Source organism: Falco peregrinus, chromosome 2 (assembly GCF_023634155.1).
Source record: "Falco peregrinus isolate bFalPer1 chromosome 2, bFalPer1.pri, whole genome shotgun sequence".
Lineage (NCBI taxonomy): Eukaryota > Metazoa > Chordata > Aves > Falconiformes > Falconidae > Falco > Falco peregrinus.
This window is the reverse complement of record NC_073722.1, coordinates 15,406,456-15,425,449: the sequence shown is the minus strand read 5'-3', so window position 1 is coordinate 15,425,449 and position 18,994 is coordinate 15,406,456. Positions and strand designations below refer to the sequence as shown.

The window sequence follows — 18,994 nt, the reverse complement described above, 5'->3', positions numbered from 1 at the left end:
GTCAGCCAACCTCAACTAAATTTGACAGTCGGTAGCTATTACCTCTTTCAATTTTAGCTGTTATCTCTTACCAGTTCCATTAAAATAAGTGACTGCATGGGAGAGAGCACCCAATTAGTGCCCCCACTTGAGGAGAGGTGATAGTTTGCATTTTTCTCCTACTAAACGTTGCAAGCAGGAAGGAGGAAGCCTTCAGGAAAAGAAGTTTCATTATGCCTGCTCTTGAATAACTACAATTAAAAAAACCAGTAAAAACAGTTTTCATACACATTGGAGCTCAGCACTTGCTTCATTTTGTATATTTTGGTTGGGGATACAGAAAGCAAATAATGAAAGTAAGAAAAAAGTTGTAGTCTCTTAACACTTTGTGGCTGCAGTGGGCTCTCACACTAGGAGCTGCAGGGAGTGAGGTGGCCTGAAACCTGAAGGTGTGGGGATGACAGGGGCTTCTTGGATCCTCCACCCATGTAATAAGGTTAAGTTACACTGTGATTGCTGCAACATTTGAAACACTGGGTCCTCAAAATTTGCTCTCTGTTGAGTTGTCTTTTTTCTTCCCCAAGTGCTTACTCTGCATATTGCACACCTGTTTATAGCAGAAATAATTTTGGTGGGTGCGGGGAAGGGGAAAGCAGATTGGTTTAGATAGGCAGAAATTCAAGGCCAGGCTGGATGGGGCTTTGAGCAGCCTGGTCTAGTGGAAGATGTCCCTGCTTATGCAGGAAGTTGGAACTAGATGATCTTTAAAGTCCCTTCCAACCCAAACCATTCTGTGATTCTATAAAATTGCTTAGCAGAGTAAAGAATGTGTGTCATCAGATTCTTTCTGTTTGGTTTTATTTGTTCTCTGTGTGGGACCTGTTGTGTCCGTGGGTAATATTGTGGCTTGACAATGAATGTAAATATCGTGGTCCTTGCTATAGAAAATGAAAAGTCTGTGACACAGACAGGCTGCATAAATGAGATCTGGGGGGTGATGGCCTAGCAAGTAATAATGTTTGTTCACTCTGCAATACACCTTGATTACTATGTAAATTGTGTAAATTTATGCATAAGCATATAATTATGCACACTCAACTGTCCGTTTGCCTCTAACATGCTTTTGTGCGTAAACAGTTAAACATCCTTTTCCTGAAATGGGAAGGATGGTGGTATTTTTAATTGTTGTACCAGTTCTTTATTCCAGCTGAAGTTAAATGCAAGCTGCCTTCCAAAATCAAGGCCTGCTGTATATTGCAAGAGAGTTTTGACAGTATGCAGCAAAGGATTTAGGAGGGGCACCATGGCTGTGTTAGTTGCAGCACATAACTTCCTTGGTCTGTTTTGTTTAATACTCCCATTTTCTTTTAGTCTTTGCTATATGGGTTTCAGCTATTGAACCAAGGAGAGTGGTGGGTACAGTACTGTGTATCATTAGTATGTGAGCAGTAGAGTGAATTTCAGCTGAATAAAAATGAATTCTTTGACTTGCAATTGTGAACGTTCCTAGTTTGCCTTGACAATCCTGTCAAGACAAATTTGAACTTTGTCAGCAATCGTGATTGCTTGTGGGAGAATTACCAAAAGCCTTTGCTCTAGGTATCAGTCAGTGATTGCAGCCCTCATCTGCTATTTGACCAAAATTTTCCATGGCACTCAGCAGGCTATTACTTGTCACTCTGACATATAATGGAGGGGTATTTTAATTAATTTAAAAGTTAAAATCTATAGTTATTTAATACAGTATAACTGTATTACATGTCAGTGGTTAACTTGCTGTAAAAATAGGAAAAGGGGTGTTGAAAGGATTTGGGGTTTGGAATATTTTAAAAATACGCATGCAATTGATTTTACCTTCTACAGACTATCAATGGAATTTTTATTTATTTAATGAGACCAAAGATTTCCTATTAGGTAATTATTGTTGATTTTAAAAAGGATTCTTGGATGTTAATTGTGCATCTAGTTTCTAAAATCCCTGTCTTCCAAGATTCAGTAGTACTTCTGCTCTAAAGTCTTGACTTATGTGGTAAGCTCTGAACAACTGTATTTAAGATCTGATGCTGTTTTGGTTTATGACCTAACTGTTCCTTTGTCATTACCTCTCAGTGTCTAAAGTAGGTATAATTCTGTCCAACTCCAAGAGGTATGTAAAACTAGAAATTTTCAATCACTCCAAGACTGTACAGCATGAGTGCAGTTGGTGCATTTGCACACATGCAGATTATGTGTATGCTGAGGTATGAAATCAGGTGCTCTAGTAATACTGTTCCCTAATTGTTCTTGTGGATGCAGTTATGCAGCATCTTTCTGACTGGGGATGGTGACAATTAGTTCAAAACATCTTTTTCTATGTGTCCATTTCAAAACAGCTCTTTTGCAAGAGAGAAAACGAAGAGAGGAAGGCTCTGCAAAGATGGGTGGCTCACATCTTTCTTTTCAACCCCCAACCCCCAGTACTTCAGCTTACCTGGCTTTCTAAGTTAGGAAGAAGGATGAAAAGAGTATCTTCATTCCTTCTACAACAGTAGGATGAGAAATAGGGCTGTTGAATACACATTAATGTATCTCTCTTTTGGCCCTTACTGCTTGACCCTTCACATAAACTAAGGGCAAGGAAAACCAGAGGGACTTGAAGCGTACAAATGAATGTGGTAATCAGCATTGCCATTTCCACCAAATTGCCACCAACAGGAGTGATTATACTGTACCTTGGTATAAATGTAGAAGTAAGTATCTCTGTGAATTGTCATTGTGTAGCAGAGGCGGGACAAGTGGAAGCAATGTCCCTGTCTGAACTGGAACTGCAACTTGCCATGTCCCGTGCTAATCACAATTTTTACAAGTACATATGAAGCCTGAGAAGGCTGTTCCAAACTTCACAGGTTGGTCTGTGATCAGAATACTTTTAAAACTTAGATTTTCTATCAGTATATTTTCTGAGACGGTACCGCAGAACCCTTTACCAGCAGCTAGTCATAGTGGACCAAGGAGTTACATACTTGCTAGAGCTGTGCAGGGTTTGCCTCCTGAAGGTAAGGTAGGAAGAGGATTGCATAGCTACTTGTTTGCACTGAACTAAAAATGGGAGTGTTTTTCTTACTTCACCCTGGTTGATGAATACTCTGTGAAAACTTGAGAGAATCCTCTGTGGGAAGCTGGCCTGCAGGGTGCAATAACAGAGGAGTTTCTGAGTGTGCTGCTGAAGAAACATAACATACAGGTTATATTTGAAAACCACGTTCTAGGTGTGCAATCCCATGTATAACTTAAAGCTAGTTTTCTGATGAGTTTGGGTTTTGTTTTGTTTCCAAAGCATCAACTCTTTATCACTAGCGTTAGAGTGGCACCTTTATATTAGATACAATGTTTGAAGAAATGATGGCTAAAGACTTTGCTAAGGTATTGGAGGAAATCCAATTGCAAACCATTGGTAAGCATCCTGAGAGTCAGAGACTTGGAATTGAGTCCTAGGCTAGATGATGTTTCTAGATAGGCACAGGCAAAGAAGCCACAGTTGGAAGAATGAGGAATTGTTGCACAGGGGACAGCTTCACCACTCATTGGTCACGTGAAGGTCTGCCTAAATACCTGTTTCTATCCCATTTTTCCTTCTTTGTTTTTTCTCCTTTTCCCACAAGCTGATAGGTGTGAATTCTGCATCTATTTGCCCTGTGTTGCCTACTCAACACAGGCATATTCTCCTTGCCCTGACCCTTGCATGGTCCTCAAACATCACAACTGGGTTTCTTACTACACTGTCAAAAAGTAGCAAAAGCTCTTGAAGGCAACAAGAAGGGAACAGTAAAGGAGATAGAAGTTGAAATCACTCTGCTTTTCCACCTTCTAGTTTTGGGAAGATGGAACCAGTAATGTGGAAAAGACAAATATGCAAACTACCCCAATGTCTGTGTAATTCCCCAACCTAGACCTGCAAGAGTCGTCTTATTTCTTGTATCAAGTAATAATTGTATGAATGAAAACACCATGAACATCTTGAATTTCTTAAAATGGAAAAATGTTAGTTAAAATGAAGCCTTCGTTATTTCAAATAGTGTTTTTAGAAGTCACAGAAGATATTTCAAAATAATGTGACTGTTTGCCTTTTAAAATACCTGTTAATCGGAGATGGTGGTAAAGTTGGAGTTTGGCTTTTACTGTATCATCTGAAACAAGTGCCAAGCTGGAAACTTCCAGTAAAACATAAAGCTCTGTGCCTAAACTTATTAAGGAACCTTTTGTTTAGTAAGATCATCTTCAGTAGATGATTTCTTTTTCCAGCCTTCCTTTTACAGTTGCATTCAGAACCTGCTGCATGTTGCAAGACATTTAAGTCTTTTTGTGTCAAGAATTTCTCTGATACGCTTATGGGCTTGAGTCTTATTGCTCAGTTCTGCTTTGGTAACTCATACTAAATTGTGAGCTGTCTGTTGCCTTCCGTTTTTCCCTACACCTTCTTTAGGAAGTTTAGATGAGTGTGCAGACTTTCCTACTTCTGTTTTGTGTTTCTATGTGGAATTATAACATAGCATACACTGGCACTGTAATGCTGATACACTTTCAACATCCGTACTAATTTTGTCTTGTTGGATGGGAGGGGGCATGAGGGAGTTGAAAGGGCAACCCTCCCCTCTTCATCCCTCCATTAGATTCTTTTAGCTCAAGCAATAATTATACATGTTGCCTTTCAAAGCCTGTGGGATTGCTCTTATGAGTAAAGGTCTGCCATACTGGGGCTTTTATGTGACAAGTTGGAAAATAGCCTTTGTTCCCATGGTAACCTTTTTTTTTTTTTTTTTTTTTTTGTACTTTGGTGCATTTTTTCCCTATGGTTTCGTGGTTGCTCTGGAGGTTTTTCAATTGTGGCATTTTAATCCCCAGTAGACTGGGGATGACAGTTCGTTTACTTTTTGCTATTATGATTTTTTTTTTTTAATTTGATTACAGAACTCTTGTAAACTTTTTCTGTTGTGTGGTTAGGGCATTAATGGTGTGGTGGCTTTCTCTATAAGCATATCATGCAGTCAGAAGATAAAGCAAACATTTTGTAATAGGAAAGTATGTAGGACTGGACCATACTGCTTCTGTTATAAACTACTATTTTTGATATAGGTATTCTTTTAGGACTTATGGGATGAAACCGTTGCCAGACATACCAGATAGATTTTTGTCTCTGCAACAGAACGACATTTCTTAAGGTTGAAAATGATCAATACTCTGGTCATCAATGTCATTTCATGTTGCTGTAATAAGGGTTTCATAAAATAAAGCTTTCAAGCAAAGGCAGGTGGTTTTAGGAGTTGCTTGTTTAGATTCTGAGGGAAGAACTTGAAAAAAGTAGTGAGATTTATTTTGACAAGAGGAGGCTTTTTAAAGAGATGCTCTTATTACTGGTAGCATCTCCCTGCATTTGGCTTCTGTGTATATTTTTCTTCTTCCTTGCTTGTTCAATTTTTCTTTGTTTTAGAAGTCCTCAAAATAGCAAAACGGTCATACAGTCTTGTCTTGCCTGCATTTCCTCATGGTAATGATTTCCCAATGGTGCTCCCATCAGCAGGTGAACCTCACTTGAATTGCTGCATTTTATGTAGTTTTAAAATACTGCTGACCAAGCAGAGCCTCACCAAGTAAACACTACTGTGCTCTCATACAAGAACGATCAGGAGGCATAATTAGTTTACGTATTTTTCAGTGGTGGAAGATGAGATGGTGCTATAAAAAATAAAATTTTCAAATCTGTGTCTCTCTCCTTAGTCATGGCAGGTGAGCAGGTGCAGGAAAAGAAAGAGTTAAATGAACTCCCTGCCCTGCCCCCCCCCACCTTTCAATAATTAACTAGATCATTTTCCAGATAGCCTGTTCCTGCCTTATCTTGCTATACAATACATCACAATTTATAATCAGCAGTACAAATAACAACATTGCATGCATTTAAACTGCACTAATTCTATAAGTGGACCAAATATGAAAAGTTAAAGCAGATGCACTGTGAGGCTTACAGTTGTTCTCTGGTTTCTGAAAGTTGGAGGTTTGCTCCTGATAGGAAATTCCCCATCTAGGTTAACCATTCCATTTCAGTAGATAACTATATTTATGTACTAAAAAACCCGCAGAAGAATTATATTTTATTTCCCTAGGGAGGCTGGATCTTGGTACGTTGTGACAGTAGTTAGAGAAAAGTGCATTGCAGAGGGATATTAGGAGGGCATTATATGTCTCTGATCGCTAAATCAGTGACTAAAATGTAGATCTATTTCCCTAGGAGGTAAAAGCTCCTCCGTTTCAGTCCACCAGAACAACTTTTGGTTATGCTTAAGTTTATATTTTTCTGTAGTCATCAGAATATTTTGAGTTAAAATTTGGATAGCCAACTGTAGTTGTTACCAAAAGATTTCAGTTGAAAAGGTCAAGGAAAAGTCAAGGCTTACAGCTGGACTGAGGAAAATGCTGGGTCCTGTCAGCATCCACTAAGGTAAATGGAAACTGAAGGAGCTTAGTACACTTGCTTCGTTTTGTAAAATCAACATATGCCTTAAGGTTAAACTAAATACAGGAACCTGTTCGCTGGTGACTACAGCACAGGAGCACCCATCAGCTTCTATTTGCAGAATAAACACTGGAATCTAAATGCGTTTTTAAAATTCTGAGTGAATCTTTTTAGATTTGGGGGAGCTTAGGAGAAAGGGTGGAGCTTTTCCTGTTATCAGTGCATGTCAGAGTTTGCTTGTTACCATAATTAAGATCCAGGTATGAAAGTGTGATGTGTGAGCCTTAGGCATTGCTAAATAGAGTAATTTGATGTGAAGGCTGGAGCTGCTGAGGAAAGAAATAATTTGATTTCTCAGTTTGCTTTCTCTTAACTAAATTCCCTTTCCACTCCGATTCCTCCTTGTTTCATCATACTAAGCATTTCTTAAGGGGGGGGGGAAGTATAAATACTGGATTAATTTTGTAAGCTATAAATTTGTATTACGGTTGTAGTGTTTGAAGTTCAAGGAATTGACTGTCTTGGAACAGAATACCTCTGTGCTTAAAAAACAAACAAACAAACAACACTAAAAAAACCAAAACCGCACACTACTTTAAATGTAGTATCACAGTTACTGAAATTTCTGGCTTTGCTGGTTTTTCTTTGGGTTATTTTTTTGTTGTTGTTGTTAATGTCTTAAAAATATACCTTCAAAGTCATAGCTGGCAAAATAAGTTTATTTTGGTGAGACACTGGTCCATTTTTTTAAATTACAGCAAATAATAGTGGACTCTGTGTGAGTTCTTCATCATTAACTAAAACAAAGCAAACAAAAGTGAATGGTAATGCATGTAAGAGCTTCAGGGTCCTGAAGTTTGGGGTGTTGCAAAAACAATTTATTTATAACAAAAGAAAATACTATTTTCTAGGTTGTTTTTCTTCCTTAATTGAGTTTCCTGAATATTTCACATTGAAAATCTTTATTATTCTAGTAGAGAGAAGACATTAAGAAAAAACCTGATTCTTTCTCTAACCACTTATATTACCTGTGGACTGATAAAATACTCCAGATGTCAGAGTAAATATGCATTGCTTCAGATGTTACACTTGGTGTCTGTCATCCATAATATGCACAGAAGTACACAGCTTTCCTAAAATACTAGATCATGTTGAAGATTTCTGAGTCTTAAAAGTTTTTTGGAGTTTTGGTGGGTGGTTTTTTTTAAGGTTTAGTCTTAAAAAAAAAAGAATCTTAGCCTTTTTTGCTTAAGGCTGCAGGTATAAGGGTTGGTAGCGGCTGTGAGTCCCGTTGTTTTATCCAAGGGAGCATAACCGTTTCTGTAGTGTGTCTTCATCCCCATAGGAGCAAGGTAACGCCCTGAGAAACTCACCCAGCAGAATTTGCAGCTAGGTTTTTTAGCAATTTCTATTCCTCTGCCAAACATCAGAGGGTCGGTGTTCTGCATGCATGCAGGAGTGTTGCTGCTGAGGCTGGGGTTGGTTTGGTTTCAGCGGTCTTTCCTTAGCTCAGCGTTCATGAAGTCCCATGTGACTGCCACCTTCTCTGAAAATCTGATCGTTTCATCTCTGCACCTTTTCACTTCTCTGTGCTTTCTTGGTCTGCTGACAAGAAGATTGGTTTATATAGTCTGACATTTAAGAAATACCATTTTCCAGTCTGCTAATCTGCTTCATACAAGTGGTTGTAAGAGAGAGCCAGGGTGTCTTCCTGCAGTGAAACTTTTTAAAAAACTTTGGGCTACACAAGGCAAAACTGATACTGATCAAACCTTAGTACTGACAGTTAAAACTCACAGTGTGGAGCAAAATCTGGGTGGTGGAGGGCATGACCAGCATCATTGGATAGTGGTCAAATAATCTATTAGAAAACTTTGACCAGTATAACATTTTCTAAATAACTACTGGAGTTATTTTGGATAGTGAAATTTTTATTTCTATGTGAACACGCACCAAAATAATGCAGGTAGTGTGAAGAGGAGGTCGTTATGCTATCTAGTGTGATGGCTGAGTGAATGATGAGTTTAAGGAAGATACTAGGAGAGCTGCTAGAGAAATGATGAGTCAAAGGAAACACTTAGATATGTGAGATTAATTGTGGAAACCAGGAAGAATTCAGGGCACTATTCGAAGGGGGAAGAGAGTGTATTTGCAGGGTAGCATAAACTTGGGAATCAGTTTCTTGATTTTAGTGCCGGGTAGCGAGGAGCTGTATTGTCATTCAGTGTAGGAGTTTCCTGTCGCCCTTGAGCAGCCTCACCTGGCCTGCTGCGTTGAGGTTGGTGAGGGCCAAGTGCGTAGGTGGGCTGCTGCAGTGGCATGACCGGCGCGGTGGTGCTGAGTGCTCTTGGGTGGCTCTTGATCAACTCTTGGCCGTCTCCTGACCATCTGAGCTTCCCTGGGTGTGATAAGTGGGCGAAGCTCCGGTCTCCATGCTCAGCCAGACAGTCCGTGTCATGGTTGTAGAATACCATTGAAATACACAGTTCTTGTTTTGGGCCACAGAAAGGTTAGTTTCAGTATCTATATGTGCAAAGCTAACTCATGTTTTTGTGTGCCCGTCCCCAGTACAAGACATCTCTTGCTGGAGGTTACAGCCCTTCAGAAAGGAGGTGAGAGGGTAGAAGAAAGATGCTGGCAGTCTCTGCATCTTGAATCTCCTGATTATTCTTCCTCTTAAAGGGTTGTTTTTTTCTTTTGGTGAAAACATGATGCTGATCTCACTTCTTTTTACCTTTGTTTTCACATAACTTTATTTATTGAAGCGTACCCAGGTTCCTTCTGTTTATTTTACTACCAGAAAAATTCTGTATGAAAAAGAAAAGTCACTGACATGGAATTAAAAAGGACTCGTCTAGATCTCATAATAAAAAAAAGTGCTTGGAACAAATGAGTTCGGGATTCATGTTGTGGCTTGTGCTTCATTTTATCATCAGAGAGGCATCGTTTGTTTAAACTGTGCTCCTGTATGACATCTGGTTTGAAAAGCATAATAACCTATATAATCAGCTTTTAAAATGCTGGATTATCTGTGGGTTTATTGACTCTTCTTTACAAAATCTGTTATTTCTAATTAATTCTCCATATAACTATTACTAAAGCCAACTTGCAGAGACACAAATGAGCTTGATGGCAGTGGCTAGTCAAGGTCAGCATTTAGCTGCCAGCGTTTGCACTGTTGAGGATAATAAATCAGGCTTATTCCTAATCACATACCCTACAACGTGACAAATGTTCGTGGAGCCATCTAAGCAACCATTTTACAAATCATTTGGAGGATACATTTGGCATTGTTAAACTGCTCCATGCTGCCCTTGGCTGTAAAAGCATTGTGATAAAATATATATGCTCTGTTAGATCTCTTGTATTTGAATCCTGCAGAGTGCGTGTGTCTATGGGGGCATGTGTTTCCTTTTTTTCTCCTTTGTATTGGAAATAGACGTGAAAGTAATAACACCTGATCAACCTATGGAAACCACTGGCTTCTGAAAGCAGCGAAGAGTCGCCAGCTCTGTGGCATTATTTCATCTTTCTTGCGTTTTCAGTTAGAAGTTTATATTGAGAGTAGGTTGCTACCTACAAGGAAATTTCCGGGTCAACAATAGTGCACTGTGTGAAAGTTTAAAAAAAAAAAAAAAAAAAAAAAACAACATAAAAAAACCCAAAACAAAAAAAACCAACCACTGTTAAATATCAGAGCAATAGTTGTTAAGCTCTAATTTGGTTTTGGACAAATGTGTAAACACAGTGATTTTGCTTGGGCTAAAGTTTAAGGCTCAGTCATGCTGTGGCCGACAGATGTCATTAGATTTAGTGTGTCATTTAAAAAAGATATTTGGCAGTAGGCTAATTGCTGTCCAGGGAGTCAGTTGTGAAGTTCCTGATCTTTTGTATGGTATTCATTCTTACTTGGACAGAGTCTTGTATTTTTCTGAAGAGGGGATGAGGTATTACCGAAGTAATCTGGATTATTGTATTAAAACTTCTTATCTGGAGCCAAAAAAAAAATCAAACTGAGCTCCAAAAAAGAACCAAAATTAAATTAATGTATATATCTATTATAATCAACCGAATTTAACATTTAATTTTTACCTGTTAAGCGTTATCTGCCTGTTACTTTTCCCACATACCAGTTTACATTAGGATTACTTAATATAAATTTATAGGGTATTTCTGTGGAAAATGAATGAAAAAGGAAATATTTACCTTGGAGCATGCATGAAAAGCACTTCCAGCGAGGCTGGTGGGGTTTTCTAGTGCAGTGTTCCTCCCTATACATATTACAGGATATAGAGCTGTACTGATAAATAATTGGTTTAATAAAAACAATAATCTGATAAATTAAATGGGTGAAAACAATAAAAAAATCAAAAAAACCCCGTCATTAACACTGGATATTTGGCCTTGAAATGAGAGCAGAGAGGTAGTTTGCACAGCAGTCAGATCTTGATGCAGATCTTGTTCACCATTGACAAGTCGCTAAGAAAGGAATGACAGGCTGAACGTAAGAGAGATTTCAGAAGGAAAAGGTGGAACCATCCGTGCATGCCTTGTTGAGAAAGAAAATCTTCCATGGAGAGAATGACTTAATCTGAGGTTTAGGAATATGATTTGACTATATTTTTTGGACTCAGCCTTTTATTATTTGCAAGTATGTACAAACACCACTTTATCTTTGTATAAGGCAATATAACAGCGTTTTGAATTGGCAAATACTGTGGTGTAGCGTGGGTAAAAGAGAAAATAAGACATTTTTAGAAACAAGCCAAACATTGTTCGTTATAAGGCAATCATAGAGCAACTTGGAGGAGACTTAAGTACCAACAGCTAATATCAATGTTTCTTTGCAATGAAGTATTTGAGCACTGCTCCATGTTGGATACTGCTGTTAAGAATGAAAATACCTCATTTGTGTTTTAACCTATTCCACTTTTAAACTGGTTAAAAGAATGTATGGGATCTAATTAGATTTTTTTTCCAGAACATCAGGTTTCCACCTGAGATGCTGTGGCTGAGTAGTTGAATCCATGCTTTGTATTCAAGCAGTACCTTCACCTTTCAGCTATATTCAAGCCCTTTCTTTAGAGAAGCACTGTATAAAATATGCTATAGATTATGTCTTAGGTAGGCATTTAATAATCGTCGATCAACTGGTGTCTCAATGTGTCTTCACTGGCCTTTTTTACCCAATAATTGTGTTTAAGTGGAATTTCATATCTTGTCTAAACTTGTATCTAAAAAAAGGCTCTCCCACATTCAGCAAATCCTACATGACAGTTTATTTTCAACTAATAATAATATATGCTTGTATATATGACAGTAGGTATAAATAGGAGGTGTATGTATATGAGTGTATATATATGTAAATATGTAAATAATAAAACACGCACACTGCTGTGGTACCCTGGAAACCACCATTTCTCAACAGGAGGAGCTCTCTAACAGAACTACCTTTTTTTGATATTGAAAAGAAAAACTGTATTTTTCAGGGTAGAAAGACTAGGAAAATTTTTGCCAGTTTTATGAAGAATCAGGAACATGCAGCATCAAAATTACAAATGCCCCAAGACATTTTGGTGGTATGTCAGAATTGAAATGTTTCCCTTCTCAGACAAAATACCATCGTTTGCCATGAAAAAAAAAAAAAGAACAAAAAATTTCAAGGAGTTAGTTTTCCAGGTTATTGACATTTTCTCTAGAAAACAGACACCTTTTAAAAAATTTTGTTTAATGAAAGGCTTAACGTTTTTCATGCAGTACGAAATGTGCTAGAGGGAGTAAGTCATATTCATTGCCTAAACAAATCCAAACGCAGACCTAAATACCAGCACAGTCTTGGCACATCCTGGAGAAGGTACCTTTCCTTAGGGGTAGATTAATGCAATGTACATAGGTAGGACTGTCACTTGAGGACACAGAACTTTAACATAGATTTGGTGAGGCTTTTCTTTGTCTCTCTAACAGATGAGCTAATGCCATCACCTAGCAATTATCAAGTAGCGTGATATTATGTAATGAAAGTATAAATAGCACGAGGACTAAAACTAGTAAATCTAACAGACTAACGAGCAGACAAGAGCAGGAATACTATTTGGAACATTTTGATTAGCATCTGAATGCTGTCATTTAAAAAGACATTTAGATTTGATGTTACAGCAAAGCTGCAGGCCAGGAGAGTTGCAGTCCTTGATCTGGAGTGACAAATGTGCTGTGCCCCTGGATAAATCACTTAGCCTCTGTATACCTCTTTAAAGGAAGACAGAAAATTGGAAAAAGGCAAAGGGTGCATACTTGAAATTTCTGAAGCAGGCTGGTTTTCTTGTTTGAATTAAAACTACCTGTGAAATTAGTTTCCCAATGACTGACCGAAAAATAGCCTGTGACCTGCAATTTGAACTATCAAATTATTTCACCATAAGTGTAAAGTCTTTGGGGGTTGTTTTTGTAGTTGTTTGGCAGCATTCAGAGAGATAAGGTGTGAAGAAATGCAAGAGGTCACGTTTACCTGGAGAAGAGAGGCTGTGTGGAAGGAAAGACTCTCCCCAGCCCGCCGGAGGTGTGGGAGGGATCCAAATCTTTCATCTCCTTCAGTATCTGGCACACTTCTCTGAGCGTGCCGATTACATTAGAGTGGCATTTCCAGTTCCCGAGGGAAGAAGGGAGGGAGGAGACTCACTGCATCATGAAACGTGACTTGTTTTTGAAGAGCGCTCTTTTAGAGTTGCCAGTGGAAAATACTACCTAAAGATACTTTCTGAGAGTTATGGTTTAAAAAGACCCAGCAACAGAAATGCCCTGTCTTTTAAGAAGGCAGTGGATGTCTGAATCTGGGTTTGCAAGGTGCGTCAGCCTGCAAAATTTCAGAATGGTTTCTGAACTTCTGGTACTGCTTCTCTGGCACCTACAGTCACATGGAAGGGTCTTCTGCACTGGCAGAATGTAAAAAGGCTTCAAAACTACTTCAGAAGCAAGCTGTTAAATTACAGAAATATTAGCTATAAGCTTAAGGACCACTGTAGTGGTAAGCAGGAATGTGGGCAGGAGAGTGCACGCCACTTTTCTGCACTACTTCATAAAATGGTCTTAGTGGCTTTATTAGAGGTATTACTTAGCTTTAAAAGCTTGAAACAAACAAATAAACAGAAACAAAATTTATAGCTATCTGGTCGGTCCAGAGTGGTCTGTTTGTTGTTTATTTTCAGTTGTAATCATCTGCTACCAATAAATTCCACTGCCCTTGTGGTAACTTCTCACATTAACATTGATATATTATGGGTGGTTTAAAACAAACAATAAAAATATTGCACTTACTAATTAAAACAATTCATGTATTCAGCCAGGCACTGCCAGAAAGAGTTGTGGTTTCTTAATTGTTAGGTGCCTTGAGCAATATACCTGTTATAAATTCTTAATTGAATTTTGCATTATGGCCAGTGTGATTTGAAATATTCATAGCTATTTTGTTTGGTTTGTTTTTGTTGTTTTGGTTTTTTTGTTTTGGTTTTTTTTTTTTTTTTTTTTTTTAACTCCAGCTCTTCATTGAGAAGTGTATCAACTGGATCTTCAAGACCTTCCAAAGTGTGTTTGGTGTGCGGAGATGAGGCATCTGGATGTCATTACGGGGTGGTTACATGTGGCAGCTGTAAAGTTTTCTTCAAGAGAGCAGTAGAAGGTAAGAAAACACAAAAATCGTTAAAAAAGAAAAGGCAAAATACGTGTGCGTTTGGGGTTTTTTAAATAGAAATATATATATACACACAGGTGCACATGTAGGTTTTCCTATGTGTTTTCTGTTCTGTGGCGTTATTCTGGGTAAAAAAAAAAAATAAAATTTGAATGAACTTCAGTTATGTGTGGTATAATTTATGTAGAATATGCCAAGGTGTTTTGCATTGTACACCTTCTAAAGCATGCTTTCTTTTGCTTCATGCCACTGCTCAGTCACATTTTTTCTCCACACTCCAAGTATTTTTTTGTAATTTTTAATGGACACAGATACATTAGATGTAAACATACTCCTGCTTCTCCTGTACTGGAGGATGAATAAGTTTGTCTTGTTGTGTTTTGGCAGCCTTATATGACAGTACAATTGACTCAGGTCAGTTATCTCTCTGTGGGTACCTCCAAGGCTTTCAACTCTGCTTCGTCTTTCACCAACAGAGAAGTTGGTGAGGAAGCAGGAATTGATCATGGTGCTTTACTTAGAGATAATTTTCTTCATTAAGGTCTAGGACTTTCATGATGACTATATTTTGATAGCTTTATCATCACAGGAGTGTTTTGCTGACATCTCAGTATTCTATGTTAATTATGGTATAGCTAGTCTTTCCTGGGCATCTCAATAGAAAGAAGGTAGGATCACTCGGAGTGCTACAGGACCTCAGGTCAATGTTGCTTCTCCATGACTTGGGTTGTTAGGGTGAAAGAAAACGTTTGACCTTTACAGTATTTGTCAGCAACTTTTTCGAGTGATAAAAAATAAGTTTTTAATACCTGATAAAGAATAAGTTAATGACAATCAAAGGATATAACTACTGTATAGGTTTTTTGAAGCCTTCGCTGATGAGTGGATGTTCTTACAACCACTGATGAAGCAGGCGATACCTACTTATTTATTTCCATGAAGAAAGACCTAGAAGGAAGAAAGTAGGCTCTTAACATGGTGTCCAGCATGTGCACTGTGAAGAGTGAGGTAGTGTGTGATGTGATTAATTTCTTCTGTGATTATTAAATCTGCTGCTGATGGCAATAAGGATTTAGCTCTCTGTTAAATAGACCCGGAGGGCTTATGCATCATTGAAGTCAAGACCTCATGTAATATCTATCAATCTATTTATCTATCTATCATCAAAAGTGTTAATCTAATTGAAATGGACTTTGCAAAGTTACAAGGACACGGAAGAGGTTTCCCCCTTCTAAAAGCATTTTCTGTTACTGTTGTGCAATAGCTGACCTTGATGTCTTCATTCCCTAACTTCTTCCTTGAGTTTTTAGTCACTTAATGTAGTACATGAACTGGAAAACCTTACTTATTTTCACTGAATTATGTCCTCCACGTATATCCATGCCACATCATGGATGGGTCTTCAGACATCCATGTCTAAGTTGGCCTCTGAACCGTAAGGATTTTTTTTGTTGTGGTGGTCATGGGGAGGTTTTGCATACACCTGCACATACTGTGTGAAGTAACAGCACCTTTTGTTGTCTCCCTACTGTCCTGCCTTCCAGGAAAGCTTCCTTCCCAGTCTTCAATCACTGTAATTTCAAGGTACTGTGTATCTGCGTTTACCATGCCCCTCTCTTTTGATATGCTTTCTGACATAATCTGATGGATACCCTTATCCAGCTTTACAGAATTTTTTTGAAAAATTACCAGGGATTCCCTTGAGGAGTTAACAAAGTATCAAGACTACGTTTCCAAGCCTCAGAAGCCAAAATTACTAGGAGTTGATTACTCTGTAATCAGGCATAGAAATACATTTTTAAAATGTAGCTAGAAGTTATTAGTAATTACTGAATGTGTATAAGTTAAGCAAAAAAACCCTCAAGAAAGGAAAGACAAAACCACCCTGTCATCCCTAAAAACTGAAGATAGTAGTTTTATCTTAAAAGATATTTTTTAGAATTACTGCATTGACATACATGTTCCTACCAGTGGTATGTGAACACTGTCTATAGACTTTTGCTTGGTATGCACGTGACTGAGCTCTTGATGCTACCAGTAGCATTGCTGTCGTGCAAACACTGACATTTGGCTTGCGCTTTTCAGTTTTTATATATTTATATATGTATATATTTGTGTGTGTGTATATATGCATAAAAATACATTGTAGAGTATTAGCCACAGAAGGACATAGCAAAACCAGAATATACATTTTGGCTGCAAACATGCTGAAACTATCCATCTGAATAAAAGTTTGTGTAGGTAATCATGTAATAACTAAATGTTTTTCTGGAGTTGGCATAAACTTTTCAGTTGGGTATATGCTCAATAAAACACCCCATTCTGAGGTTTCCTATTTTAAATGAAGTATTTGTAGCAATTAATCTGTATCATATGTTCATGAGGATGTTCTTAAAACTATGGTAGTTCTGTGCATGATATAAATAAAAAATAAAATGGAAGAACTACCTTAAATGTAGATACTGGTCATAACCTGTCTCAGCTCTGAGCTAAAGTTGTGTTCGTCACTTAAGTATTTGCAGTCTTGTCTCTATTAGAAAGAAAATAGTAAAACACTCTCTGTGAACATAAAAACAACTTTCTGGGGAATATATAAATATGGCGGGTAATGTATTTGAGTAAAAATTAATTGTTCCCTCTCTAAAAGATTGTAGTAAATTAATAGAAGTCCTTCAAGTTTCATTCACCATTTCTCTGAAATTATGAGTATAGACTTCTTAAAGATGTATTAATATTTTTCCAGTTGTATTTTACACACTTTATCTCACACACACACACACACACACACACACTTCTTACTTGATTCGCTAAATGTTCTTCAGTAGAAAGTGGTATGAGAAATTATGTTCTTTCAAAAATAGCTTCCTCTTCCAATTGTTATTAAATACAGTGGCTACAGTGGGTGCTGTTTTCAGAGAGCCATGAGAATGGTTGAGGTTGGAAGAAACTTCTGGAGGTCATCTGGTCCAACCCCCCCTGCTCAAGCAGAGCCACTTAGATCCAGTTGCCCAGGACTATGTCCAGATGGCTTTTGAATATCTCAAAGGATGGAGACTTCACAACCTTTCTGGGCAACCTCTGCCAGTGGTTGGTCATCCTCAGAGTAAAAAAGTGCTTCCCGGTGTTCAGGCGGACCTTCCTGTGTTTCAGTTTGTGCTGTCTTTGAATGGAGCAACTCTTCTCCTTCAAGGGAAAGACACTTCTGGTCATTAGTTTCTACTGATTAAATTAATGTTTTATTTAATTTTAAAAGTTACATACTGATAGTCTTTCAAAAGATATGGTGGGATGGCAATCATGTGAGAGAGCAACTGTGCAAATGGAAGGAAAAGAGCGAGTGATCTAGTTGAAGGGGGAAGTTGGGCTAGATGGCCTTTAAGGGTCCCTACCAACCCAAAGCATTCTATGAAGTGGGGAGACAAATTGTGTCCAAAAGCATGGCAGCAGAGAGAAGGGGGATTTGGAGAGAGGGGCCACTGCACACCATCCAGCTCTTTGGGTCTTGCCTAAATTGCTAACATTGTCAGCTGGCCTTGAACAGCTTTTGAGTGCTAATTCTTTTGTGCTCCTCTGAAATGTCATAAAACATTTTAACAGAAAAGAAAAACTGCATTGAAATTTAAAAAGTATACAACAATAAAAGAGACTAAAGCTTGTATTTTGAATTATATATCTGGTAATTGTATTCCCAGTGAATCTTAGATCGGGGACTTGCAGGAAATGTCTAATGAATTTATGAGAGGGAGAACTGTAGACCAAAAAAAGTATTAAAATGGGTTTATTGGTGAAATTTCAAAAGTAATTTCAGATGGAATTCATTACAGGGATGTAAATTATTGAAGTGCAAAATTCTGATATCCAGTAAGCATGAACTTCTTGCTGACTGACTTGATGAACAGGAGTCTGGTATGAAGAAATGTGATTGTGTCATTAATATAAATTTGATCTGCCTTGCAAACACTAAAATCTTTTAACCATAAAAGTGTCGATAAATGGTGTCACAGCAAAAGCTAAGACATTTGTATTTATAATACATTTTTACCTAGGATAACTACAGCGTATGCTTTTCTAAATTATGGATATGACTAATCATGAAGTTATTTAAACTTTAATTTATGATCATTAATAGAGTCATATGCTGAAAATACACTATACTGTGAGGGAACCTAAAGCACCTGGCCAGTCTTGTCTTCTCTTTTTCGACTGAACCAGTTTTCTCTAAGGAGAGTAACAGGCTTGAAGTCAGAAATCACAGCTGTTCTTGCGTATGCTCTGTGTTTTTAGTCTTCGTTTGTTTAAGTTCCAGACAAGTATGAGGTAATCTGTCCTAAATCAAAATCTATTACCACTTCTTAAGTTGCTAAAGTTAATCTTTCATTCTTTCTTTGGCGTGAAGGTAAGAAAAAAGGAAGGTATTTTTTCATCTCCAGATAGTGCTAAAGACTACAGCAAAAAGGACCATCGTCTTCCAGTTATTTTGCTGGGAGATTTTTGGCTACTTGAAGAATTAAAAAATTATATCATACTAATTATAGGGAAGCTTGCTTTTTTTTTTAAATACAAAGACGTGATGTTCAATACATTTCAGATTTTGCTGTTGATTTCCACTCCAAGAGGTTTGCCTTAAAGCTGGTTCTGCTATTTTAAGTCAGAAACATAGATCTCTTTTCACCTCTGATGTAGAAACACAGTCACAGTAAAAGACATTTCTAGGGTTGCGTTTCTTTTTCACCTGACCATTTGAAGTAGGGAGAAATTTGGCTGAAGGAAATTGTTCAAAGTCTAATCTGATGGCCTCCTGGACATAGTAAATGTGCTGTGCACCTCAGCAAGCAGCCTAGTAA

At 37.8% G+C, this 18,994-nt stretch overlaps 1 protein-coding gene across 5 annotated transcripts in view; it reads left to right on the top strand.

Annotated features, from left to right (window-relative positions):
- The window catches only part of NR3C2 (nuclear receptor subfamily 3 group C member 2), a 214,261-nt gene that overhangs the window by 104,894 nt on the left and 90,373 nt on the right, over positions 1 to 18,994 (top strand). For all 5 annotated transcript variants that reach the window (XM_055794386.1, XM_055794388.1, XM_005243308.3 and 2 more), the window contains one exon: positions 13,999 to 14,138. In XM_055794386.1, the coding sequence (XP_055650361.1) occupies positions 13,999 to 14,138 (140 nt within the window). The remainder of the gene's footprint in view (positions 1 to 13,998; positions 14,139 to 18,994) is intronic.